The 26,602-nt window shown below is 39.1% G+C and overlaps 5 protein-coding genes across 6 annotated transcripts; 3 read left to right on the plus strand and 2 right to left on the minus strand.

The window, feature by feature from the left end:
- Window positions 1-5,679: 5,679 nt before the first annotated feature.
- LOC137739245 (uncharacterized) lies at window positions 5,680-9,386 on the plus strand. The gene is made up of 4 exons (XM_068478800.1): window positions 5,680-5,979; window positions 6,393-6,668; window positions 6,887-7,024; window positions 7,836-9,386. The coding sequence occupies exons 1-4, from the start codon at window positions 5,680-5,682 to the stop codon at window positions 9,384-9,386; spliced, it is 2,265 nt and encodes a 754-aa protein (XP_068334901.1).
- Window positions 9,387-11,913: 2,527 nt separating this feature from the next.
- LOC137739246 (sister chromatid cohesion 1 protein 2-like) lies at window positions 11,914-16,240 on the plus strand. The gene is made up of 13 exons (XM_068478802.1): window positions 11,914-12,037; window positions 12,719-12,989; window positions 13,075-13,112; window positions 13,193-13,236; window positions 13,420-13,463; window positions 13,555-14,282; window positions 14,479-14,584; window positions 14,740-14,876; window positions 14,955-15,319; window positions 15,571-15,607; window positions 15,701-15,722; window positions 15,824-15,953; window positions 16,091-16,240. Exons 1-13 carry the CDS (start codon window positions 11,914-11,916, stop codon window positions 16,238-16,240), a joined length of 2,196 nt encoding a protein of 731 aa, XP_068334903.1.
- A 1,254-nt stretch (window positions 16,241-17,494) lies between these two features.
- Window positions 17,495-19,007, minus strand: LOC137739125 (uncharacterized). Its single transcript, XM_068478621.1, has 3 exons — window positions 18,662-19,007; window positions 18,227-18,576; window positions 17,495-17,767 (listed from the first exon to the last, which is right to left on the minus strand). The coding sequence occupies exons 1-3, from the start codon at window positions 18,907-18,909 to the stop codon at window positions 17,607-17,609; spliced, it is 759 nt and encodes a 252-aa protein (XP_068334722.1). The 5' UTR covers window positions 18,910-19,007; the 3' UTR covers window positions 17,495-17,606.
- A 165-nt stretch (window positions 19,008-19,172) lies between these two features.
- Window positions 19,173-22,199, plus strand: LOC137739124 (COP9 signalosome complex subunit 3-like). Its single transcript, XM_068478620.1, has 11 exons — window positions 19,173-19,449; window positions 19,848-19,963; window positions 20,051-20,297; window positions 20,523-20,580; window positions 20,683-20,772; window positions 20,905-20,970; window positions 21,128-21,217; window positions 21,385-21,543; window positions 21,628-21,749; window positions 21,860-21,932; window positions 22,010-22,199. The coding sequence occupies exons 1-11, from the start codon at window positions 19,268-19,270 to the stop codon at window positions 22,076-22,078; spliced, it is 1,272 nt and encodes a 423-aa protein (XP_068334721.1). The 5' UTR covers window positions 19,173-19,267; the 3' UTR covers window positions 22,079-22,199.
- Window positions 22,200-22,353: 154 nt separating this feature from the next.
- Window positions 22,354-26,182, minus strand: LOC137739123 (uncharacterized). 2 transcript variants are annotated; one of them, XM_068478618.1, is made up of 12 exons: window positions 25,694-26,181; window positions 25,483-25,558; window positions 25,166-25,371; window positions 24,976-25,062; window positions 24,808-24,900; window positions 24,485-24,639; window positions 24,298-24,382; window positions 24,121-24,207; window positions 23,919-24,038; window positions 23,521-23,622; window positions 23,268-23,439; window positions 22,354-22,819 (listed from the first exon to the last, which is right to left on the minus strand). In XM_068478618.1, exons 1-11 carry the CDS (start codon window positions 26,063-26,065, stop codon window positions 23,272-23,274), a joined length of 1,551 nt encoding a protein of 516 aa, XP_068334719.1. In that variant the 5' UTR covers window positions 26,066-26,181; the 3' UTR covers window positions 22,354-22,819; window positions 23,268-23,271. The 2 variants fall into 2 exon arrangements, with proteins under 2 accessions (XP_068334719.1, XP_068334720.1); XM_068478619.1 differs by lacking the exon at window positions 22,354-22,819 and having other exon boundaries at window positions 23,267-23,439; window positions 25,694-26,182.
- Window positions 26,183-26,602: the final 420 nt, after the last annotated feature.

Below are 26,602 nucleotides of genomic sequence, written 5' to 3' on the forward strand. Positions count from 1 at the left end.
CAAAAAACAATCAAATGCTGCAAGAAAAACACATGAGACTTTCGTCTTTCAGAAAAAATAAAAGTTCACTGCTTGAATACAATCATGGAAAAGAAGAGTAAAATTTTACAACTCATATAAGACATTATGATTCTTTCTTACCAAAATTCCTTACCAATTTTCAGGTCTTAACTTTCCTCGTCCACTTAATGCTCCAGCGTATCAACAACACACATTTTGAGACTAATTTGGATGCATACCATCGTTGTTAATGTCATCATTACAAGTTGAAAGGAAACTTGGAAGACGGGGAAGATATCATTATGTTGGTCTAGGTGAAACAATTGCTACGTGAATGATGCAATCAAGTTTTAGTCACAATAGTGTAATGGTTTAATAAATATTTGTCATGTGTATAAAAGTGCACTACTCGTCCAATAAACGATTAGTCTCTTTTATTAGACATTTTTCCCACCAAACCAATCTTTATCCCATCACTTCTTCATTTTTTTGACCATTCATTAAGGATTTCGGCTCCTTGAAGCATCGCATATGCTAATGCTGCTAAGATTATGTATAGACGACGATATGTGGGGCATAGAAAATAAACATGCATGTTGATTCAGTTAGTGAATGATTGGGTGGTAATTGAACCACAAGCAAAGCTAAGCAAAGCAACTTAAAATATAATTTACTTAGTTATGGTTGATTAGTAATTAGAGACTTTAAGCAAATATATGTGGCTTCAAGACAACTCTTACTTATGCAGAATTGGTTAATTATAACTGGAGGAAAAGGAAAAAGACACTGCAGTTGGTGGCTTACCCTGGTGGATAGAATTTTTATCTTTGATATACTGCATTTCAAGTTTAAACATTTTTTTTTTTTTAGTATAGTAATATCGTTTGTACAAAAAAAAAAATGAGCATGAAAGTTATTTGAAAGAGAAATTATTATCGCACATTTTTTTTTCTCCTCTTACGTACTCACTATTTAATTCTAGTCATTGAATCAAATAAGTAAATAAAAATAACAGACAAAATTAAATAGAATAGAAAAAAAATGTGGTGATCGTTCACATTTGCAATCTTATAAAGGTCCACAAAACTTTCACAGTAAGCTTCAACTTTCTTCATGATAGCATAGTAGGTTGTCTCATGTGTGAAGGTGAACACCACACGTGATTCACATCACCCGATTTGTGTTATCCACGTATTAGGCTTGAAATTTTGTCATAGTAAGGGGGCATATTGAGAGCAAAACCCACGTTCGGAAAAGGAGGAACATGCATATTCACATAAGTAATTGAGGTACTTCTTATAATGCTAATTGATTTTACACTGGAATCTTAACTTCTTCAGTTATGCGCCTTTTTGCAACCGAGATACTGTACACACAAAATGGTCTCCAAAAACTTAGAGAACTAATGATTTGAATTAAGAAATCCGCACTGAGAAGACGTTAGGTTAAGCCTGATTTGTCCAGGTGGACAGTGGTTTGGCTTAATTAGGAAGAAAAATAAATATTTAAAAAGGAACAAAGCTGGGGATCATGAATTGGTGAAGAAGCAAACACATTAGTTGTCCCAATCGTGGAAAACAACTTGAATGATCTCGAGTCTCCAAAACCAACACACCGGCAGGCCCAAGATTCTGAGGGCCCAGTTAGTTAGTTCCTCGTCAGGGTCAATTTTGAGGGCCCAAGCAAACTAGTGCAAAATTGAATTTAATGTGTCGAGAACACGGTTTGGTACATTAAGCGTCATATTACAATTAATTGAAATTTTTTATTTTTTTAAGTTTCTAACCAATTGTATTATTACACTTAATGTACCAAGTTATGTTCTCAGTACATTGAAAATCTCTCAGTAATTAGGATCTTTGTATATATTGAACACTTCTTCCTACCGTTAATGTGGTTTAGATTAGAATGATCAAATTAGCAAAGCTTAACATCTAAATCTCAAAATTCTCTTTGAAATAATTTACCCTAAAACTAAAAAGAAATACTTATTTGTAGACTTGGCAAAAAATTGTAGACTTATGAACAAGTTGACTAAAACAGTATGCTTCATACTCTTTACGCGAATTTAAAATCTCCTTTATCGTAGCTTATATGCATATAATCATACCCATTCTTTTATGATTTAAGAAAATTATCATCATTCACCGTTTGATCTCAATCCAACAATAAGTGATAATTTTAACTTTGTTGTTGTACTTTCTCTTCCATCGCTAGATTAAAGACCGAACTATAGGTGACCAAAATAGTTTTGAACCATAGGATCTATGAATAATTGAACTCGTAATGTAATATACAAAATTCGAACATAGACAGGAAACTTCGTACTGACATTAATCTCAGCATGCATGCACGTGTATTATCACATATGTCAACTACCTGTGTCGATCTCAATAAGAGAATTAGTGTTTCACATTAATTAGTTCACGCTTAATTTGAAAAAAATTTGTTCATAATTTTGGCAAATGAATTTTAATTTATTTTTGTTTTTTAATTTCATACAGATCGAATCATGCGGCTGAATTGTTGCGTATGTGGAGACGAGACCCAAAAATTTAGATTTTATACTTACTCTCTCCACAGTCAAATGTGTCTGACCTATATTGCGTATGCGTGACACTCAAATTTTTTATACAATTTTGGACATGTGTTTTTGTGTGGGTCACTTCGAAATATACTTCAACGATCGGAACGTTTCTATTTTAGATCTTCTCCTAAATACCAGTTCTACTAAAAATCATTAAATTTGAAACCGTATGATTACGGGGAATAAGGATTTAAGGTTTCTTTGTAAAACCGTATTCGTCTATTTTCTTCACTACAAATGAATGTCTTAATGGTTTTGCATTTGTCTAATTAAATTTTTGCAAGTATGATTTATAAATGATGTTCTAAAAGATAGACGATTTAGATCGTTAAACTATATTACGATATGAGTCCCACAAAACGTGTGCCAAAATTGTGTAAAAAAAGTAATGTTACATATCAACCCTATATTTATATTATCCTATATATAATTAGTTTACTGTTTGAGCATGCATGTAAATATGATTTATGAATGATGTTCTTAATCTAGTTTTTCTTCTTCTTCCTTTTTTAAGTAAGAATAATTACAAAGAAATTGATTAAATTTTATATAGTTGGTCCTAGCTAGTAGTAGATCAGCTCAACCTTTAACCGTTTGGTAACTGTCACCAGTACCAAGGAGCTATCACTAACAACTATATAAGGACATTGTTGGATTCATTCGTGGAAGCATCTCTTTATCATATTTCGAGACTAATTAAATTATACTAATTAATAAATAATAAGTTAATTAATCTCATTGAGTCAAACAAGATCAAATCAGAAAGAGAAAACAAGATAGACGACGGTCCAAACAAGTTATAATTTTTTCAATAAGAAAGAATAAAATTACAAGGAGGAGACAGAACAGCAACCCTAGAGAAGTCAAACTGCTAGGCATACAAAGATTCATGAGGCAAAACATAAAACCAAACTTGCAAATCATTTGTAGCATGTCCTCTGATTGCAATTGCGTCCGCCACGAAGCTGCCAACAAATAAGAAGGATCTTACTAAGATCTGAAAGAGTGATATTAAGAGAATTGTCATTGTAGTTTAAAGTAGATAATCAACATTGATATATTCATCAATATTTTTACAAATTTTCTCCGATCGATTCTGATATTTAAACATTGATTATACGTTGTTGGTAGTAAATTATTAATACGTAATTGCATATCCTGAAATGTCCACAAGCAGCTGCATGACAGCCACTAATCTCGCGAGTGGTTGTGTATGCGACAAGGCGTTGAACCATCCATGCATTGCATGGAAGATATATATATATATATATATATATATATATATATATATATATTTTTTTTTTTTTTACTGCAATTGCTTCGCACGTGTGTATATATATAATAGCAGAAGAAACTACAAAGAAGCCCTCCTCCTCATGGATCATATCAAAGATGCCTCCATCGAAAATATCAAGCGTTCAAGGTTCCAGACTCTCCAGAGAGAGACTGAGAGAGAGGTGGCTTCTTCAGTACTCGTATTGAATTGACTGCATGGGAGACGTACAGAACCATGCAGGCAGTAACTTTATTCTTCCCTTTTGCTTTCAGTACTCTCTTTTAATTATACATGGCTTCAGTCTTTCAGATAGGCCAAATTAACACCTCTGACCAGCTCGTCAACTGCTAGGATGAGGACTACCCAAGACCATGGACTGTCGAGTACTGGTGCTGGTAAAGATCTTCTAGACATTGCATGGGGTGCCTGCATTGTGTATATACATGTATCTCTTCGTGTCCCGTACATAACGGTGTTAGTATGGACTGTGTGTGCCTTTGTCCCCGTATTACATGACACCGACATGTATTTTATATTTCATATTTTTGGCATGTATATATTTACATGTCCAATTTTGCATTGGATGCTCATATACTAGGCCATGCTACCACACCAGCAATTTTGTTTTCTTCACAGTATATAGTTCGCTAATAAATTTAGGAGAATAATATGCATCTCTAAAGAAAAGAAATGGTGCGGGAAGATGTTGTAACGGGTAAAGATTAGAATATGTTACGGTTCAGTTTGCTCTAATGTAACTAAAAAAATTAAAAAAACTACATAGAAGGTGTTTGATGAAAATTGTCCGTGATTCAAGCCAACTCAGGAGTTAGTTAGTCAAGTCACTAGTCTACTGGCGTTGTGACATGAGTAAATCTTCGATAAGGCTGTTTGACTAGATCTGCTTACTCAATGTAGTGAACGTTACTTATATTTTAATGCATAAAAAGTGATATGAAAATGACACAAAATATCTCATGAATAACATAAATTTACTCCGTCTAATAACGTTGCATGGTTGAAAATATTGAGAATTAAATGCATATTTTTAATGTGAGATTCACTTATATATGTGAGAAATAACAATGACACTCCTACATTGTATTCTCAATCATGGTAAGTAAACAAGCTATTAGTGGAATCAATATGAGGTTGTACAGAACCAAAATACAAAGAGTTAATACAATTGTGAGATACAGCCTACAAATAACTTAGTTAGGGCATACGTATGAAGTTTTTTTTCTAGTGACACTAACAGAACTCAAAGAAGAGTAACTTATATAACACGGATACGTTATCATACTTAAAACTAACAAAAAAATACCGTGTAAAAGGAGACATACATTGTTATTTTTATTGACATAAATCACCAATGTGACTTTATAAGCGTGCCATAAAAATCCTTCTCCAATTACAGTCTAAACAAATTGACCTATTCACAATATTGTAGTAGGAGACAATATGTTACACCAAGTGTCATAATACAAATTGTTGGATATTTGAAAAATAAATTGTTAACCACTTGTATTATGACACTTGGTATGCAGAGACGTGATTTCGGCACAATGAAGAATCTCTCCCATAGAAGCCTTCGGACCCCACCACCTTTGAGTTAAATAATTTAACCCACGTCTTTCCTAACCGTGGTTAAATCAAAATTTAAAGTAAAACATTCCCGATAAATTTGCAACCTCTCCCCTTTCCCTCTAGCGCTCACTTGAAGTTTTCTCTTCTTTATCTCTCACTCGAGTTTGCAGCACCAGAAAAGAAGACCGCGACTCTCCAAGCTCAAATTCCGCTACGTGTTCACCGGAAAATGACGGTGTTCTCCGGCAAACAGGTGGTCCCGGTGGACTACGAGGCCGAGGTTTCGCAGCGACTTCTCGAAGCCTCGCTCTCCGGCGACCTGAAATCGGCGTTGGAGTGCGTCGCCGATCCTTTCGTGGACGTCAACTTCGTCGGCGCTGTGAGTCTCAAAACGAGAAAGTGTGAGGTATTGTTGCGCGACGAGTCTGCGAGCGAAGTCCGCATCGACTACGAGGAGTTCAAAACCGACGTCACGGCTCTGTTCCTCGCCGTTCATGCTGGAAACGTCGCTTTGGTGAAGAAACTGCTGGTAATGAGTGATTCAAACTTTGGTTTTAGACTGTGTGTTGCCAGATCACTGTGCTTGAAGTCGAGATTTGAATGTTTGTTCTTCACATTGTTGATTTCTCACCGAATTTGAAAGCTTTTTCTGTTTAATTTGAATTATTTTGAACTACTTATGCATTTTTTACGATTATATCGTTTGATTTGAAGCTTTTTTTTGTTTGGATTGTAGAATTTGAACTGATTTTGAAGTTGTATTAATACTCCATTGAAGGAGATTGAAGCGTTTTCCGCTTAATCACATTCTCTGCAAAGCATTTTTCAGGTGTTTACAAAACTAAGAATGTGATAGATTGAATGGTATTATGTCTGCCTGCGGAATTGCTACTTTTTCTTGCTTTGTAACGTACTAAGGATTGGCGGTTTCTTGAATCACAGAACATCGGAGCTGACGTAAATCAGAAACTCTTTAGGGGCTTCGCGACAACAGCAGCAGTGAGAGAGGGCCACCTTGAGATTCTAGAGATCCTACTGAAAGCTGGAGCATCTCAACCAGCTTGTGAGGAAGCTCTGTTGGAGGCAAGTTGTCATGGACATGCTAGGCTCGTGGAGCGGCTTATGGCCTCTGATTTTATCCGGCCCCATGTTGCCGTGCATGCCATTGTCACAGCCAGCTGCAGGGGGTTTGCTGATGTGGTGGACACTCTCATGAAGGTAGAGCGTCGTATTCAGTTTCCCATAGGAGCTGTTCAACAGCAACTTTCTGAATCCCACAGCAGATAGCATATAGTAAATTCAGAAAACTTGGTGCTTAACCGAGCGCAATGATGTTCTAGGGTTCATAGAGCTGACACTCTTATGAATTAGTACTATTACGATACTTTACCAGATTTTATAAGCACAATATCATTGTCCGTCTTGCTCAATTGCAGTGCGGTGTGGATGCAAGTGCGGCTGATAGGACGCTACTTCAATCGTCTAAGCCAGCTCTTCACACTAATGTGGACTGTGGTGCACTTGTGGCTGCAGTTGTGAGTAGGCAGGTCCCCATCGTACGTTTGCTGCTACAGGTGATTCCCACATCACTTACAATTTTGCTTAGTTTAAATCAACGATGATGGACATATGGACAAGTTAAGGGTGAGCCGGCCAGGTTGTTTTACTGTCAGTTTCCCTTTATTCTTAAGCCTAAAATGTATCATTAGATTGATCAGATACGACCCCGCAAGCCATAATTTAGGAATAGTAGAGAAGTAATTTTCAAACTCGGCTAGTGTAAGTTAATCTTCCGCTGCCGGTCCTAAGCTTGGATAAAGGAGGAGGGGGAGTGCGTCAGGTAGTTGGCACTTCGTTTTTCACTTCGAATCCCTCTTATATGAATCCTAAATGAAATTGCGTTTTTTTTTTACCTGTTGTTTGTGTCCTGGTGGTTTTGTGAACCTTAGATTCCCACCAGGTCGAGGGTTCGACAGGATCAACCCCGCTTAGTGAGATAAAGTTTGATTGTTGTAGGTAAGTAATTTTCAACTGAGATTCCAACCGTAGGCCCCCTCTAAGGAGGTGCATTAACCTGGACAGCTGGATTTGTACCTTTCAATAAGGATAGAGTACCTAATGAAAATTGGCCGCACAATGATGTACGATGAACGGCTAGAATGTGGGGATCCTAGGGTTCCCACAAAGTGAATCCGGAGAAGATCCTCTTCCAATAGAGTGGTACACGGTTCTGTGATTGCAGCAAGATCTAAACAGAAAATGATTCTGATTCTATCTTTCTGACAAGTCAATAGTACTGTTACTGTTTCATCTTCTAAATTACTACTGTCCTTGTATCCTTCTTCTTTTCACTCCACATGACTAACAACCCTCGCTTGTTTTTAGGCCGGCGTGAGGACAGATGTCAATGTGAGATTGGGAGCATGGTCATGGGACTCAGCTACGGGGGAAGAGTTGCGGGTTGGGGCAGGGCTGGCGGAGCCATATCCCATTACCTGGTGTGCAGTGGAGTATTTTGAAGCAAGCGGTTCTGTCTTGCACATGCTCCTCCAAGGCCGTTCTCCGGATACCCCTCATTGTGGAAGAACTCTCCTGCACCACGCTATTCTATGCGGTAATGCAGGAGCAGTCCGTTCGCTCTTAAGTTGCGGTGCCAATGTAGAATCACCCGTTAAAACAACTGGTAGTACCATGTTTAATCCGATACACATGGCTGCCCGCCTTGGCTTGCCAACAGTCGTTCGATGTTTAATTGAATCGGGATGTGATGTGAACTCCAAGACTGATTCCGGCGAGACAGCTCTAATGATCTGCGCAAAATACAAGCATGAAGAATGTCTCAGAGTATTGGCGGCAGCTGGTGCTGATTTTGGCTTGGCTAACGCGGCTGGTCAGTCTGTTAGTTCGATTGCCAGGATAGCTGGGTGGTCCCTTGGTTTTCAGCAGGCGTTGATGTATGTAATAAGAGACGGAAAGATGCCCAAATCCAGCAACTTTTCTGTTTTCTCTCCCCTAATGTTTGCAGCTCAAGCTGGCGATATTGAGGCCTTGAAAGCCGTAGTTGTTTCAGGAGAATTTGACATTGATTATGAAGACGGTAAAGGTTTCACAGCCGTTATGATCACTGCTTTGAAGGGACACGTTGAAGCATTCAGGTTTTTGGTTTATGCAGGGGCTGATGTAAAATTGTGTAACAAGTCTGGTGAGACTGCAATTACTCTGTCAGAAATAAGCCAAAACCGTGACCTGTTTGAGAAGGTAATGCTCGAATATGCGCTAGAAAAGGGCAATCGTTACGCTGGAGGGTTCTACGCTCTGCACTGCGCAGCACGCCGTGGGGATGTCGATGCAGTCAAATTGTTAACAAGTAGGGGATATGATGTGAATGTCCCTGACGGAGATGGTAACACTCCGCTCATGTTAGCGGCTAGGGAAGGTTATGGTCTCGTGTGTGAACTCTTGATCTCTCACGGAGCAAACTTGGATGTCAAGAATGCCAAAGGCGAAACACCGCTTTCACTTGCGAGGAAAAGCGGCGGTTTGGAAAATGATGCGGAGCGGGTGATACTAGATGAGCTAGCTCGCAAGCTGGTGCTAGGTGGGGCACGTGTCAGGAAGCATACAAAGGGAGGGAAAGGAAGCCCTCATGGGAAAGAGGTGAGGATGGTGGGAGCTGTAGGGGTGCTGTGCTGGGGGAAGTCGGACCGGAGAAATGTGAAATGCCGGGATGCGGAGGTGGGGCCTAGTCCAGCCTTTAAGAGGAATAGGAGGAGCCAGAGCGATGCAGATGAACCCGGAGTGTTTAGGGTGGTGACTACCAAGAACAAGGAGGTGCATTTTGTGTGTGAAGGCGGAGTTGAAACCGCCAAGCTTTGGGTGAGAGGTATAAAGCTCGTGACGAAGGAGGCACTATTCGGTAAACAGAGGGTGTCATGAACGGTAGTGACCGGTGAAGTAGGATGGTGTATAGAGAGGTTTCCAGGAATACTTCGTCTTGAAGTATTTAGTAGAGTCAATTTCTTTTCATTGTAAAGGTTTTGATCCCGCAGTTGTATGTTCTCGTCATAAGGGACAGCGAAAACCAAAAATTAAAACGGAAACAAAATGATTACCAAGCGGGCCATTAACTGGTTTGAATCGAAACTAAATCTTTGTAACCATTTAAACGAACTCGGGTAGAGCTCTTTCGGAAGGGAGTGGGATCGAGCGCCAAACAGATTCAAAATACACTGAAAACACCACCTGTTAGCCTGAACTGATCTCCTTCTCCTTTGCCTTGCATAAGTCCTCTGCTGTCTTGACAAACTTTTTAGTCAACTCATCAACCTGGAAAATGTAGCCATTCCAAAAAACAAAAACTTGCATCATATCAATTAAATTTTCTGCAATAACCGTTAGATCCAATTTTGAATTGAATCTAATTGTATATAACGGCCCTAGGTGCTGGAGTATGCCATACTCCGGTGTATTGTAGCCAAACCCCATATCAATTTGGGAGCAGTGTGTTCTTAAGTTAAACTCACCTCTTTCTCCCATCTTTTTATGTCGTCTTTGGGGTAGTTTTCGTATCCATTGCCTGTAAAAGAAACCAAGAACCTATTTAGTTGTGCTGCAAAGCGGCCAAACTTTAGAATCCGCATTCACATACCAAGCACGAGTGATCGTTCTACATCCCTCACTGTTTTGGTCTTCAGTACTACTAATGATAAATTTCTTCCTGAGATCACCAGACCGGGAAACTAGAGATATTACTAATTGTCCAATAGTACTGGTAGAATTGCTCATCGCAACGAAGGATCATATCTTACTGCATAGTATTTTGCGTTATTAACATGTATAAACTTGCAATTGAAGCATGTGATGGTAAATGTGCAGAAGATCGTCAAGTTAATCTGTTAGATGGATATCGTGCAATGATTTTGGAGAATCAACGACCTGGCCCTTTTTTAGGACTAAATATATACTACATTTCCAGAACTACGCTGTCTAAACTTCTCCGACTTAATGGTGGTGGCTCGGGTTTGCATTGACGGAGCTCGCGACTGAGCAGCGGGGAGCTACGGAGGAGAAGGACGTTCCGATATGAGAGCGCGCGTCTCAGAAAGATCGACATGGGTGGAGCTCTCTAGGGGTTTAGATTTTTGAAAAACCCCGCCGCGCGCAGCGAGGCCCGAGATTTGGGCCTCCAGCCTTGGATTTGGGCCTCTAAGCAACCATATTATAATCCTAGCCGAGGAGGTGAAACAAACGGGGCGTTTAATACCGAAAGCCACTGTTGTAAGTCGTACCTAGTAAGTTTGCTCTTCGAAATTTGAGGTCGGCGCACAAAAAATACGTGTCTTGGTTTTTGAATGATTGGTCGGGTGGTTAAAGTTGGATGGTGGAATGACACGTAGTGCATGACTAGGCATTTTACAGCCGGTTAATTGACACAATCTTTAATATCTTCTTGGTCCTGGCATTCAAATGATGATCATCTCCAAATCTTTTTTTTTTTTTTTTTTTGTAAGGATTTAGGAAATTTTCTAATCATATTCGTTCATCATATATCATGTGATTAGTTTTCATCATATATTATTTATATTCAATTTTAAATAAAAGAATTTATAATGAATGCTGACCGTACAATGTACGATGAAAAAACGTAATTAGATGATTTCTGGAATCCTCACAGTGAGATCTGGAAAGAATCCTCATTCCTGGCATTCTTCTGTCTTTTCCTTAGCATAAATTTTTAACTTTTTATTTCCAAATTCAGATATTTTCCTTTTAATTTTTTATTTTAAATATGGTAATTCAATTTACACCCTACCAATTTCTTTCCTTTCTATCATTTATGTATTTTTGTTTATAGGAATATCATTTATGTATTTGTAATAAAAATGGTATGGCATTCAAATTTGGCTGCCCACCATATATGGGAATTAGTTGTCAGCTAACTAATTGGCATTTTAATTTTATTCTTTTGTATAAGTACTACTTTATTTTAAATTAATTCAAATTACGAAAACGTAAAAAAGTAGAATCTAAATTCGTGTGTTTTGAAGCGAAAACATCTATTCTAACCAATATGACTACATCTATTTACAAATTCACATATACAAATGTTAAACCGCTTTTATTCCGTCGAATGACCAAAATTGGTAAATGTGATTAAATATTTTATTGTCACTAATTTAACATTTAATTTTGAAAATAAAAATGATTTTGCTAATTTGTTTTTTTTTTTTTTTTCGGTCTGAAACTTGTAAGGCACACTACACCACCAGTCGACCGTTTCTTGTCTTTTAACTCCCTCCCTCCCTCCCTCCCTCCGTGGCCCGTACATACATTTGTTAGCAGGTTGCTGACATAACCGCATTCCTCTGTTTTTTTTTCCTCCTCCTATCTCCGACTCTGAAGAGAAGCGAGTACACTAACCAATCGCAGAGAGTGAAAGGCTTGAAGCTTTTCAAAGGCGACCATGTTCTACTCGCAGCGTCTGCTGTCGAGAAAGGGGCCGTTGGGCGGCATTTGGGTTGCCGCCTACTCCTTCAAAAAGCTCAAGAGGTCGCAGGTCAACCAGACCGACATCTCCTCCTCCGTCGGTTCGTTTCCTCTCTTCTCTCTCTCTTCTCATATTTTGGAGCTTAATTATGCATATTTGCATTGACGTTGATCAGTTTTGTTATCTGGTTTCTGGGTTTTCCATCAACCTCTGTTATCAACCATCTGGGAAAAGTTTATTGCTGTAGTAATTTTTGTTGTTTGGAGAAATTGCAAAAAAAAATTACAGAAAATTTCGAAACAGAAGTTACCAGAAAAATTTCCAACAACGAAGCCTTATCCCATTAAGTGGGGTCGATTGTATAAATTCTAGAATGCTTTTGCGCAAAGTCTTTCGCTAGAAGAAACCAAATCATATATACAGAAGAGTTGGAATGGTTCACTTATTGGCAAAAAGAAAAATGCAAATTGCTTCTTGGACAGTCTTACTTGCGTTTCGGGTTTTGGTAATGCAAGGGGAAGTGGATATGATAGCAAGGATTTTGAAACAGAACCTGGAAGACTAACAGATTACACAATCTTAAGTAAAAAGTATTATTTCAACTCGATCATGTTTATTCGGAGTGGTAGTTTTCGGATGGGATTATGTCCTTGTAAAGTGTTACATTCATAAGGGTTGAGGACATTTGCTTCGAGTTTATCAGGTTTCGTGTTGGGAAAAATCATTCATGTTATTCAGCATTGAGCCTGGAATATCCTAAAACCGGATTCTGTTGCCGCAGATGAAATTTTGCAGGATGAATGGGATGCTGTTGCATACAGGTTACTGGCCTACCTTCTTCTTGGCGTCGTTCGAATATACTCAAAGAAAGTTGAATATCTGTATGATGACTGCAGTGAAGTGCTGGTTAAAATCAACAAATTTGTAGTCAGTACAAAAAAGAATGCAGGCGCAGATAAGCTGCGTGCTCCTTATTACGCTGTTACCCTACCTGACAGATTTGAACTTGATGCTTTCGATCTGGGGATCCTTGAAATTGAAGATGTCAGTGGGTAAGCTGTGTAACTTATAAAACTGTGTGAGGATATTCCTGTATTAGTACTCGTATTTAACATGTCTTTTTCGCTTAATTCACAGAGGCAATGTGGTGGCTGATGAAGAAATCACATTGAAAGGTATTAATCTGCGGTCTCGAATACTATTTTACTTGGTCTTTTTTGTACAGTTCTACATGATTCAGCATGATGTGAAACAGATAGTGCGCAGGGGAATGGAAGAGGACAATTTTATTCAGAAATGGTACGTCACTTGATCAATCTTCGTCTTTAAACTTTGATCTTATTCATGTTTCTTTTTCAAGTCGTTCATTTTCATGTAACAATTAGTTCTTAATGATTTCCAAATTTCCTCATAGGCATTTTCATAGGTTTGATTAATTTGTATTGCAAACATGCATATATGACTGGGTTTGTGTTTGCGCAGCATGATTACGAGGAATTTGGTGCCTGCGACACCCCAGTCAAAGAGTATGTACAATCTTTCCGGATGCTCAAATTCTAGATTAGTTTTGCAATATTTTCCTTTAATCTTATGTTTGACAAGTATGTCTTATTTCAGTATACTTTCGTCTCACTGGTTGGGCTTTGACATGGAGCTAAGATCATCGAGTAGTGGAACCAAGTCAGAGGCAGTTGTGGCGAAGTTTCAAGAGAAGATGTTCTACCAAGAAGAAAGCGCTGACCTAGAAACAACTTTTAGAGTTGAGGACGAACCTAGACAAGTTAAACCATCTGGTGAAGGTCAAAAAACTAATGGAGAACAGTTAAGGGCTCCCAATGTAGCACTTTCTGAAGTTGCTATTCGAGGACAAGCAAACCCGGGGGAAAAGCTTCAAGACCTTAGGTTGTCTCACGAAGTTTTGAACCTTGAGACATTCAATGGGACTGAGAGAGAACCTTCCCACCATTTTAGATCATCCAGTGAAGATCATCAAATTGATCGTGAGGAGGTTATGGAACCAGAGTTGGTACAACCAGAAAGTCAGACATGTCCAAACATAGTACAAGACCATAATCTAAACACCGTAGAAGCTGGCATGGAAAAGTTGCAGAGTTGTACAGTTTCTCAAGAAGAGTACATGGACATTGATACATTTAATGGGGCGAAGCAACCTCGAGGACTTGTTTGTTCATCTGGTCAAGCAAATCATAATGATGGAGAGCCCAAAAAATTACCCGAGATGATTTCACCGGATAGTAAAGAACGTCAAATTATCATGCAAGAAGATCGAGATCCTTTCTCTGTTTCAAGTGATGGAACTCCTGGTGTCAAAATCCACGATGCAGGTACAGCATTGTCAATTCCTTAGTTGTATACGTCTGTGGTAAAGGGCTAATTTTGCACCATAACATACACAATTGGACGTTATTTCGAGTGGCCTGTCACTTTTCTAAATTCCATCTTATGCTTTGCAATATATGCGAAATTAAAGCTTTCACGCATTCTTAACAAGTTTGTCCGAAATAATTTCTCCTAATGTAGGTGCACCGAAGTTTATGGTTATTCATACACCGGCTTCTAAGGAGTTTGCTCGATTTTCTAGGAAAAGAAAATGTGTCATGGATGATATGATAGTCCTGCCTAATGAGTACGTAACGGTTTACTTCCCCTTTACATGTGTTAGTTGAAGTGTTTCTGTTTCGTGTATTGACAAAATCGTTCAGGATGCTTTGGTCTTTATTTATGTTTCAATGGATTATAAGTTGACCGTGGATTGTAAACTTGTAACAAAAAATTTCACAGGGTAATCAGGAAAAGCATAAATGATGCAAGTGACTTGGTTTCTAAAAGAAAGAAAGTTCCTCAAACTGCCCTTGCTATCTGGAAAGCCAATCGAATTGCAAATCTTTGCCATGATTTCTCGGAGCCATTGGTACCTGGTAATTTTCTATCATTATTTACTTTATGTTTCATCAGTCATGGTCCTCGTGAAACCGTTGCTAACCATATATTTGCAGCTGCTGTTTCGCAAGAACTTAGATCCCTCTTCTGCAAAACGAAATTAAAGATTACAGCACCTGCAGAACCATTTTCCCCTCCAGAAAAGTTACATGCACCCGAATCTCCAAGTGGTGTTAGGTCAGAGCAAGTAGAAATTGCACCAGAAACACCCGTTCTTCGCTCACAATCAGTGAAATCATTTGGGACTCCAAAGAGCCCTGACGCTGTTGATATGGATACCTTAACACCTGAGACATTTGGAGGGATAGAGAAAGAGGAGCCACCCCGGGGCAGCAGGGAGCAAGCTGCCCCATCTGGATATGCAGAAGAAGTACCATTTCTGGACAGGGATCAGGAACATGATTTTAATTTGTTGAATGAGGTATAGTAATAATTATTGTGTTTGCATACCGCATAGCCATCTCGCTAAACCTTTCTATTTGTGGTACTAAACATCTTTAGCGCACGTAACAAGCTCGCACATACCAAACTAAAGGTCTGCAACGAGCAAGTAGGGTGTTGATGCCGCTACACGTTATTATGTTGCTTCTCATGTGGTTCCAGTATTGAACCAGTTTGTATCTTTCGCTGTTCCTTACTTTTCCGAACTTCGTTATTTCTATGTTGCCCCAGGACATTGATTCATCCGAAGGAGTCAACCCGCAACTGGGTAAGAGTCTCAAATTGTTTTCATTACGCTAAGCTTCTACTCGTATATTTTTCTCACTAACTGAATCTCGAAACCCTTTTTTTTTTGTTGCAGAGGGATTGTCTGGGAGAACCAGGTATGGTGGATCGGCACCCTGAAAGTCTTTTTGGCATAAATGTCAGGGTTATTCATTCTTGTACAATTTTTTCTTCAACATGTTAAACTTCGTGCATACAGAATGGTCGCAAGGTACTTGCATACACACTTTCCAAATTGTAAAAATCAAGGAAAGGAGGAAGTGAACTTGTTGGAGGTTTCGAAAGGAAGAACAAAGAAAGAAAATGCAAGGCTGTTTTACGAGCTACTGGTACGATCTTTCTGATATGGTTTAGAATCTTCGTTTAACTACGTCCACGAGCCACATTCATGAACCGAAATTGCAACTTCCAAACATGCCGATGCAAAACCTTGTGCAGCACGTCATTATCTTTTCTTTTTCTGTAGGTGTTGAAAACTCAAGGGTATGTGAATGTGAAGCAAAATGTTTCCTATGGTGATATACTGATCTCAAAACGTCCGAAACGGGACCAAACGTGGGTAGATGATGATACGGTCAACAGAGGCACCTCAGAAACTACGTGCGTGCGTGCATAGCGGTCGGAGTCCTGCGTAAATTGTAGACTGTGCTAGTTTTCGTAGTCGTATGATTTCCCTTGCAGCAAGTTTATTAGTTGTACATTTCGGTGTTTTTTCGAAAGGTATAGGCTTATAGCCATTGTTGATTGAAGATTCAAAGCTTTCTGGTGGACTCTCAACAACCATCATGGAGCTTATTTTTGTTGAATCTCCAATTCTGTAAAGCTCATTTACCAATTCGGTCCAAACCGGGCTCAGTCAGAAAGAATCTCGAATGGTTGTAGCCATAATTTGAACCGGTTCGAACCATGCTTGATCCTAGAAATATTTTGGTTTAGTACTATTTTCAGTCTCCCGCATACTTTATATTTGATTTTGTAAAAACAACAAATAATATTAAAGTTGAGCGGAGAAGGAATAAGAATAAAGACTTGCTTGAATATGTTTTTATTTCAGCCATTTCGGTGAAAATATTTTTGGAATCAAATTTTGATAAAGTTATAAGTGAATTTTTAAAAGGTACTTGAAATGTTTTCTACAAAAAGTAAAGCATCTAATGTGTTTTTGGATTTAAAAATATTTTCTTTGAAACGGCTTTTAATTATTTTAAAAACAAAAATGAGTTCTAAGATTTGGAATTAGAGAACCACAAAGTGTTTAGCAGCACTCGAAAATTCATGAATCTGAAAACAAGGAACGAAGTAATTGTTAATTTTACGTAAGTAAACATGTGATATTCGACTTAAAAAAAAAAATGTCATAAACTTTGCTAATTTATAACCTGTGTTGCATTTCAGATCAAACCGAAAGAAAACCCCGATTCTCATTTTGGGTTTCAAACTGACTTTTTAATCCTAATTGTCAAATTAATCAAATTCCTACGGTAACTTAACGGAATGTCCTGAGAGAGACTTTGTGTTTAACGGAATATGTACTTTGATGTTCGTACAGAAAGCCCTTGCTGGCCTGAGACGCATTGATCTTGATGGCCTGCGGTGGAAAGTTTTCGATGCCAAGGGCCGGGTTGGTGTTTGTAGGAGATACAAGATAGTGTTGCATTTTTGTTTTCAGAGTGAATTTTGTTGATTTTTTACTAAGATCCACAGAGATTGTGGATTGCTTTGAGCCACTGGCTTATTTTTAGGTTCTTGGAAGATTAGCAGCTCAAATATCGACTGTGATTCGAGGAATGCTCCAAATCGAGATGATGGCGATATGTGCATTGTGCTTAACGCGAAGGAGAAACCAATACTACCGTACAAGAACAAGAAAGACGAAAAAACAAATCATCTGATTCCAATCGAAACTCAAACTCTTACAGAAACGAGTGCAAAAGTTCTAAACCCAAACTATTACAGAAACTCAAAATATAGTTACCCAGGTTCTAATCGCTCGAGGATCCATCGTCAACGTCTTCATGCTCTGTTACAACCTTCTCTATAAACCTCTTGCGAACTCCGTCGATCACAGCTTGCCTCGACCGATCATTTCCGCTCAGGCCATCATTAAGTACAGGATCTGATTGGCACAGAAGTAATGCCACACCTGATATTTCAGCAGAGCACAGAAAGATTTATTCAAAAGAGTTTTAAGTGGCTCGCATTAAAATGACTGAAGGCACTTTTGATGAAATAGATTTATCAAAACGAAAAACTCCACTTCCTCACAGTCCATGTTAACTTGAATCCACTTCCCACAATATTTTGTGTTCTACATAACCTATGATGGCTCGTTTGGAAGTGTTTTTAAAACGACTGAAAGAGCTTTTGATGAAATAGATTTTTGTTTCCACAAAACACCAAAACCGCTTTAAGATTTGAAAAGCACTTCTGAACCATATGTTAACTAAAAAGCTTCAAATTTCATTGCAGACATAGTGTAACTACATTAGCTGGAGCGAATGTGTTTCCCTATGAAATTGAGTCCGAATCCTCTTCCCGCAGTTTAGATTAGTTTTAAATAATTATCGCTTTGTATAAATAAAATAAAGCATAAATGAAATACCTTCAGGAGTGCATCTGCGGCCGAAGCTCTGCAAGCCGACGTAATTAGCTTTGACATTCCCACTGTTGTACACTAAAACAGTCGGAACATTCCGATCAGGGTAGTTCGGAATGCAGTCCGTCGATATTATCTTGACGAATTTCGTTGCCGGATATTTCGTCGCCAAATCTTCCAAACACTGCATCAAAACCCCGCACTCGGGGATTCCTTCTTTGTACAGAATCACCACCACCCACACATCCGGCGGCGCCTGCGACACCTCCCGCACGAAATCCGATCCCGAAATCGGCACCACCGATCCGAACCTCGCAACCTTGGCTGCTTCTCTCAGCTCCGCCAGCCTCTTCTTCCTGTCCAAACCGCCAATTTTTCACATTTACGGTTTCATTTTCAAGTAAATAAAGAGTAATTCGGTAAAAATTGAACTGTAAGGACCTGTATTCTTCGAGGAAACGATCGTCGTCGAGATCGGGATTGTCCTCGAGGTCTTCGAGGTCCTGCTCGGATTTTTCATCGATCCAGGACTTGTCTTTGGGAAGAGAAGCTTCGTCCTGAGCTGGTGTGAACTTCGGCGGCTTGAACGGCGGTGGCTTCGGTGGAAGGTTCCCTAGCTTTCTCTGTATGTCGTCCCACTGGGTCGATGCTCCATCCACGTCCTTGTACACAAAGTGATAGTCCGCCATCTCTCTCTCTCTCCGGTATTCGTCCTCAAACAGCAAGAAGAGAAGAAAAGCTCGAACTTGATTTCTCTGGTTGTCAATGGCGTCGACCAATTTGGGAGTGAGAAAGAGAAGCGAGGGCGAAAGAGAAAGATCCAGCGAGAGAGGGAGAGATCCTTCACTTTGGGCCAACTTTTACTATGGGCCCAACAAATGGACATTGTTTTCTTTACTGGGCCTATAGCCCATTTTAATGTGCTTAGTTGATCGTGTTTTTAACTCGCATAACACACACACACAACCAAAAACCAGAGCGAGCTCCCGAAGCTTTCTCTCTCGTTTCCGCTTCGATTCTCAGAAATCGGAAACTTGACCGGAAGCCATGGAAGCCATACAATCTCTGGTGACGAACATCCAAGGGCTGTCGAGCTCCGGCGACATCTCGCACCTCCACGTCCTTCTGAAGCAAGCGCAGGAGTCGCTCTACGCCGAGTCGACTCGGTTGCTTCCCGTTCTCGACCAGCTCGACCCCGCCACTCACTCTCTCGGATACCTCTACATCCTGTGAGCCTCTTCTTCACTCTAACACTCCTCGTTTTCGAATTTTGTGTGTGTATTTTGTTTTCAGTATTGGATGCCCTAGGGTGTAGTCAGATGGCGTCGTTCGCAATGTGTTAGGGTTTGATTATTGGGGGATGTGGGAGCGATAATTGTGTGCCCTAATCTACTGTTTGGTGATCGAGTAAAAGAATTCAGACACATCTTTTGATCTGATTTTACATAATTTGCATTAAGAATTCTGGCAGTGCTTGAAAATTGCAATTGTGTTCACAAATTTGATTGTCGAGAACATGTATAGTGTGCGGTTCATTTTTTTAAGATTCCGCCTGGTTGCTAGTTACCAGCATTTGAAAATTTGGTGGAAATTTGACTGTACCATGGGTTTGTGAATGTGGTGGCAGGGAGGCATGCTCATCTGGTTCGATTTCAAAAGAGCAGGCGAGTGCGTTGGTCCTGCCCATTGCTAGATTTATCAATTCCTGTGTCGTGGAGCAGATTCGTTTGCAACCTGATAAATGTATTCATCTTTACTCTTTTATTTAATTTGCGTAAACGTTAAACTGCATATTTCATTTCTCTTTCTGTGGATTTGTTTGGTTTGCAGTCATATCTGTTTGCAAGAGGTTCAAAGATCATGTTATGCTTCTTGAAGCACCACTGCGGGGAGTGGCACCGATGCTGACAGCTATTCAGAAAATTCAGACCTCCTCAGAACATTTGACTTCTTTGCATCCAGAGCTTCTTCTGCTTTGTTTGTTGTCAAAATCCTATAAAGTTGGATATTCCGTTTTAGATGATGACATATTTGAGGTTGATCAGCCAAGGGATCTTTTTCTCTATTGCTATTACGGGTCAGTTGCTCTTTCAACACAGTGTTATCTTTGTTTCAGTTTGCTTTCACTTGAGTTAGCTGTTTTTAATTATTGAGGAAATTACTTTCATTTTCTTCTTGGAAGTGTCCTTGCTTCGTTTGACATATTTGACATGTTTCACTTCTTCTTAATTCTTTAATCTATGGGGGGTTTTGTGTTGCTAAGGAAATTTCTGACACTATTTCACTTTTGACCTCATTGTAGGGGGATGATATGCATCGGACAAAAGCGTTTTCGCAAAGCATTGGAGCTTCTTCACAATGTCTGTGATCTATATTCAGTTTACCTTCTTATACTCTTCAAATTATGTTCTTTATGAAGTTTGATTTACTTGTCCATTCTAATCGCAAATCGTATTTTCCAGGTTGTAACATCACCAATGACTTCTTTTAATGCAATAGCTGTTGAAGCGTACAAAAAGCATATATTGGTTTCACTCATTCACAATTGGAATGTATGCCTTTCTTCTTATAGATCCATCTACCTTGACATTTAATTTGACTCGGTTTTGACTTGACAAGTTCATCAGTTTGTGCTGTAAATTTGTTTGAGGATAATTTGATGATTGTTCTTTTTGTGGTGATAGTTCTGCACCAGTCTCCCTAAATACACCTCCTCAGTATGTCAGAGGAATCTAAAAAATTATTGTCAGGTAATGCAAAGTTGAGCGCTGCTCTTTGCTGCATGTATTTTCTTTAATGGATTGTTTTATTTGAATCCTGATATAATCAGGCATTCCATAGTAGGCTAGCATTTAAACTTACCAGCTCCGATGACTTTATTTGGTTTTTTAACTCCCTTTTGAGCAGCCCTACATTGAATTGGCGCATTGCTATGTCAGCGGAAAAATTGTACATTTGGAGGCAATGGTTGACAGACACAGGGAAAAGTATGAAAATGTGAGTTCTTTTAATGTTTTCATCCCGTTGTTTTTCCTTTATTTGTATTTCATATTCATGGTGTCAAAGAAAAAGTGGATGCAACATGATTCCTCAGTAACCTACGAGTCTCTGACTTGAATTCTTCAACCATCTTAATTTGGCTTTCGAATTGTGTTTTTCTCTAGGACAACAATCTTGGACTGGTGAAGCAGGTATTATCTTCCCAGTATAAGCGAAACATTCAGAGACTGACGCAGACATACTTGACTCTTTCCCTTCAAGATATAGCCAACAGCGTTCAACTAAACAGCGCTAAGGAAGCAGAAATGCATGTGCTACAAATGGTAAATCAAAATTAGCAGCAATAAAGTATCGGTATTACAAATCTTTTGTATTGAACCCTAATGTTCTCTTTTACCAAAGTGTAGATTGAAGATGGTCAGATATTCGCAACAATCAACCAGAAGGATGGAATGGTTAGATTTCTTGAGGATCCTGAGCAATATAAAACCTGTCACATGATTGAACACATTGACTCATCAATACAGAGGTAAATTCTCCGAATGTCAATTAAATTTTGCATTGTTCTTTTCTTTTGTCTGCGGGAGAGGTGGTGTGCTTTTTTCCATTTTAAATGCGGTTCCCCTCCTCTTCATCCAGGATAATGGCTCTGTCAAGGAAGCTGACCGCTATTGATGAAAACATCTCAACTGATCCTTTGTTCCTATCAAAGGTGAGAGTGAATTGCCCCCGTAGTGTTACTGAACTAGCTAGTTCGTCAATCAAACTAATACCTGCTTATATGTTCAGACTGGAAGAGAGCGGCAGAGATTTGACTTCGATGATTATGATAGCGTTCCTCAGAAGTTTAACATATGAATTAAGCAGGTTCACCCAACATATCGACTTGAAGTTGAGAATGGCCATGAACAAACATGCTGCAGCACTGAATTGTTTTTTCGGATCCTTATTTTGCAAAGAGATAGAAAAATTTCAGTCATTTTCTCCCGGATTAGAAGTAGATATCTCTGGCTACTGTCTAGTTATAGAACCAGTTTTGAACATGCTTTACATGAGCTTTTCTTTTGATCATCCATAAACGATTTTGCAAGAACTCAACAATCAAGTTTTGATGCATGAGCTACAACCGACGATTTATATCGGTTTTTTCGACAATCAACCCAGATATTCGAGTAAAATGGCGGAGGCAGAGTAAGCTTCTACGAGAAGGGTTATGCTTGTTCTGAACAAAGTAATGTACATTGAACACAAATGGATTAAGAGACTGGTCGTCCTGATTCACATTTACAGAGAACGACCAAAGATTACATTAGCTACCAAAATCATCAAGGCATTCATCCTTCGTATCATTTTCATTTCCTTTCGTTTCTCTTTTCCGGCACCCCATTCATCCGAGGGAGGAAGAAAATGAATTCGGGAGAATATACGATGGAGAGTGTCGGGACGGGTCATATTGAATGTTGACAAACAAGTGGGAAGGAATTTACATGTTACTGAAAAAGAATGCCTGATTCTCTCCTCTTTGATGCGTGATGGAGCCACAGACATATTCCAGTTCTCCTTGGTTGCCCTATGCGTTGACCGCTTCCTTCGATCCATCTGCAAAGATAAAAAGTTTTGGAAAGGAACTGAGTAGGATGCATCCCTTCAACTATGAAACTTTTCTATTCTGTTAACAATCAGAAATTACCATTAAAGATCCAGAAATTCCTCAATGACAACAGATGCAAACGGACTAACGCGGTAAAATCTTATCAAGGGAAATAACACAAATAATGATTTAGTAGCAGAAAGATACAACTCTAACAAAAGATTTAGTTTTTTAGGTTCCTCGCATTCGGTTGCAGATTCAGATTGTTCATTCCAACATAATTTAACCAAACCCATTCATTTTTCAGATATTTTTAAAAAATATCTTTCCTGTATCCCAACGATTCATAAAATTCCTACGCACTCTCTTTCTTTCCTGTATCCCAACGATTCATAAAATTCCTTCAGCTTAACTGGATTACATTCTCCCATTTGAACCAATAAGCAACACGCGCACCTTTTTATTTCAACAAGGGGGCATAAGGAGCTGGGCATGGTGATACAGTGTCGTCTGGTAACTGGCCTATCAAATCGACCACCACCTTCAGGCATGCATGGAGCATTTTCTTTTCTAACCTAACAAGCCGAGTAGCAACTCGCTTCTTCGGATTCAAATTAGCATCTGCCAACTGCACAAGAGTGAGAATATTAATTTGCATTCAGCTAGCAATAACCTGGTACCACTACTAATTTGACAGAGCCAAGATTACCAAAGAATCATCTTCACTCAATGTAGTTGGATAGCCAGCCAGCCGTGTTCTAAAATAATCAGCAAGTTGGTCCAACACCGCTCGTTCCATACAAGGACTCACCTATTAAGTTTATAACATCCAGCAGTCTATGTCATTTATCACCATTAATTTTTTGGCTTCATTAAAGACAAGATACATATTCACCAGTTAATCGAATAATTTTGAATTCCATACAATCATAGGCATAGTATATATCAACAACCACATGCCAGATAACTTGACAATAACAACCTTTAGCATGTTTATTAAACCTTAACAAGGTCCCCAAATGTTCTACGTTCCAGTCTCTTATGGAGTAGTGCCATCAAATTCTACTGATGAAAATCACTTTGCTCTTAACAGAAAAGTTAACTTACTGGACAAATTGGACCTTGAGAGGAGATAACAGATTGCATCTCTGAAGGATCTGAAACATAGCCCAGTCGCAGATAAGGAAGCATATCGGAGACCGTTTCCTTTTCCTTTCCCACATATACCTGAAAGCAATGAGGCAGATTAAAGACTAATGTAGAAAATTGTGTTATAACTTTCTTAAGGGAAATAGTTTTAAGTACACACCTGAAAAGTTTGTACTGATAATTTTCCATTTCTTTGAGCAACCATTCTTTTATCTTGATATTGTGGATCCTCAGTGTTCAAAGCTGCCTGGAACACATAGGACATATGGGATATTTCAAACACATACACATTGGACATGAACAGACCTGCAAGCTTATGAAATTGTCCAGAATTTACCTCAACCACCAAACGGTCATAAGAATTATCTTCGTCAACAAAACCATAGTTTATAAGCAACTTTGAATTAGGCTGTGGTCCACACCTATAATATTTTACAAAATTACAGTTTTATGATTTCTACACTGAAGTAACATGATAAGGCCACGCTATGGCTACAAAATCTTGAAAAGTTCAAATAACATACCACACAACAATAGACTCCCCTGCCTTATATGGCCGATCGACCACTAGTTGAACAGCACCATCAACAGCCGTCAACATTGCTCTACAGTTGCTTCCGTAAGCTAACAATGGGGGCCCAAGAGGAACCAAAGCAAATCTTTGAGCCAAACTAACTTTCTGCGTCGGAAAGGGAAACAAATGTAAGAAATCCAGATGGCTTGATTTAGAAACACATAGCACAAAGAGGCGACGTGGAGCACTTAAGAAACTCGTTTTACCCTTTTCTTATCTTGCGTTGGTTAATTGTAACAAGAAAATATATTGACGAAAGAATGAAGAACTTACCTGCAAATGCACTACACAAGACTGAACTGCAACAAAAGCTTGTTTGAATATCTCAAATGGGAAGGCCTCCGTAGGAATATCATATGGGTATTGCTGCAAAATGAAGAAAATTTAAGTCCATATCATTGGCTACAACACTAGTGCCAATCAAATACACTTGAGTAATACCTGAAATAGGGAACCAGCCATAAACCAGACAGTGTCAAGCTCATTATATTCTCTTTTAATTCCTTCGGCCCTTGCACGAACGTCAGCCTGATTCATCACCACAAGAATGTAGGGTAAGAACATTTTGAAATACTGAATAATTCCATAACTTACTTAAACTTGCATGTACAGCGATCGTAGCATAAGATACCTTTGTGGGGCTGCCTGTAAGATAAGCCAGTTCAGCTTCTGACCATAAAAGGGGTGATTCCACCGCCAATTGACCCCTCCCTCGCTGACGATCGAGCTCTCTTATATAGGGATACCAAAATGACTTCTTTCCTTGTTTCTTCTCGTACATCAGATACAATGCCAAGCATGCCAATTCCGATAATTTGTTCGTAGTTAATAATTCAGCTGCACAATAAGACAAGCATCCTGCACATTAATGTATGCCCCCCATATCCCATCGGCTATGAACATGCATTAGAAAAGTCAAGAAATCAAACAATAGACAATGAACATTACCAATTGTTTCGTTCCCCAACACTCTCTTGAGAGTTACAACTAAAGAATCCGGCACCGAAAATGCGACATCACCAACCTAGCAATCACAACAATTCAAAGAACATAAAAATCAAAACCCATCACCTCAAGATCTTTATGAAACTCAAAGAACAAAAACCCAATGAACTTTATGAATTACATTACAGAAATTGAAAATTCAGAGTCTCATCACCTCAAGATCTTCGCTGGCAGCTACGTAATGAATGGGCCGGAGCTTCTCGTCGTAGGAAGGTTTGTCTTTGAGCACGACCTTGCAAGGAGGCAGCCCGTTCTTGTGCATCCAAGATTTCAAGTCTTCCTCCTCGTCTTTCTTGCTCACCGCCTGACTCTGCTTGCCGCCGTCCTCCTTCCGCGACCCAACCAACGTCTCGGAGCTGGAGGCGGAGCACAGATTTCTCCGGCGAATCGATCCAAAAGAAGGTACGGACCTGAGGAGCTTGGTCTTCCGAGGCGAAATTGAAACGAGGAGAGGTCGGTACGAGGAGGAGGACGAACGAATCGGCGAGGACCAAATGCAACGGTGGGGCGGAGGAGTGAGCTCCATGGCGGAGGGTTGGGATTTGAAAAATTCACAGGGAGAGAGAGAGGGGGAGTGAGGGGGGAGTGGGAGGGATAAGAGCGCGGAATTTGGCAGCGTAAATCCGATTGGAGGGAAAAGATACTGTTTGGCGTTGGTGGTGGTGTTGTGTGGACTCGCTCTCACAGCTCACAGCTCAGAACATTTTATAGGATGATACATGATGAACAAACAATTTAATTATTTATTTATTATTTTCTGATATTCAGTGTTTATTTATTTGTTTTAATATATAAGGGTAACGTAGGGACACAAAATTTTAAATATAATTTTATAAACTATATGCCGTGATTTCTGATGATTGGATTAGTATGTAATTGTTGATTAACATACTTACTTTTTTATTGGTGAAACGTAATACAATTTAAAACCTGAAAAACTAACGAAAAATTCAAAAAACTTTAGTTTTAATAAAAAATGACAAATAAATGTATAGTGAATAGTACCAGAAAAAAATAAAAATACGATTTTTCGTTAAAAGTGAACCGATTAGTACTTCGTTAA

The sequence above is a fragment of the Pyrus communis genome, chromosome 7 (genome assembly GCF_963583255.1).
Source record: "Pyrus communis chromosome 7, drPyrComm1.1, whole genome shotgun sequence".
NCBI lineage: Eukaryota > Viridiplantae > Streptophyta > Magnoliopsida > Rosales > Rosaceae > Pyrus > Pyrus communis.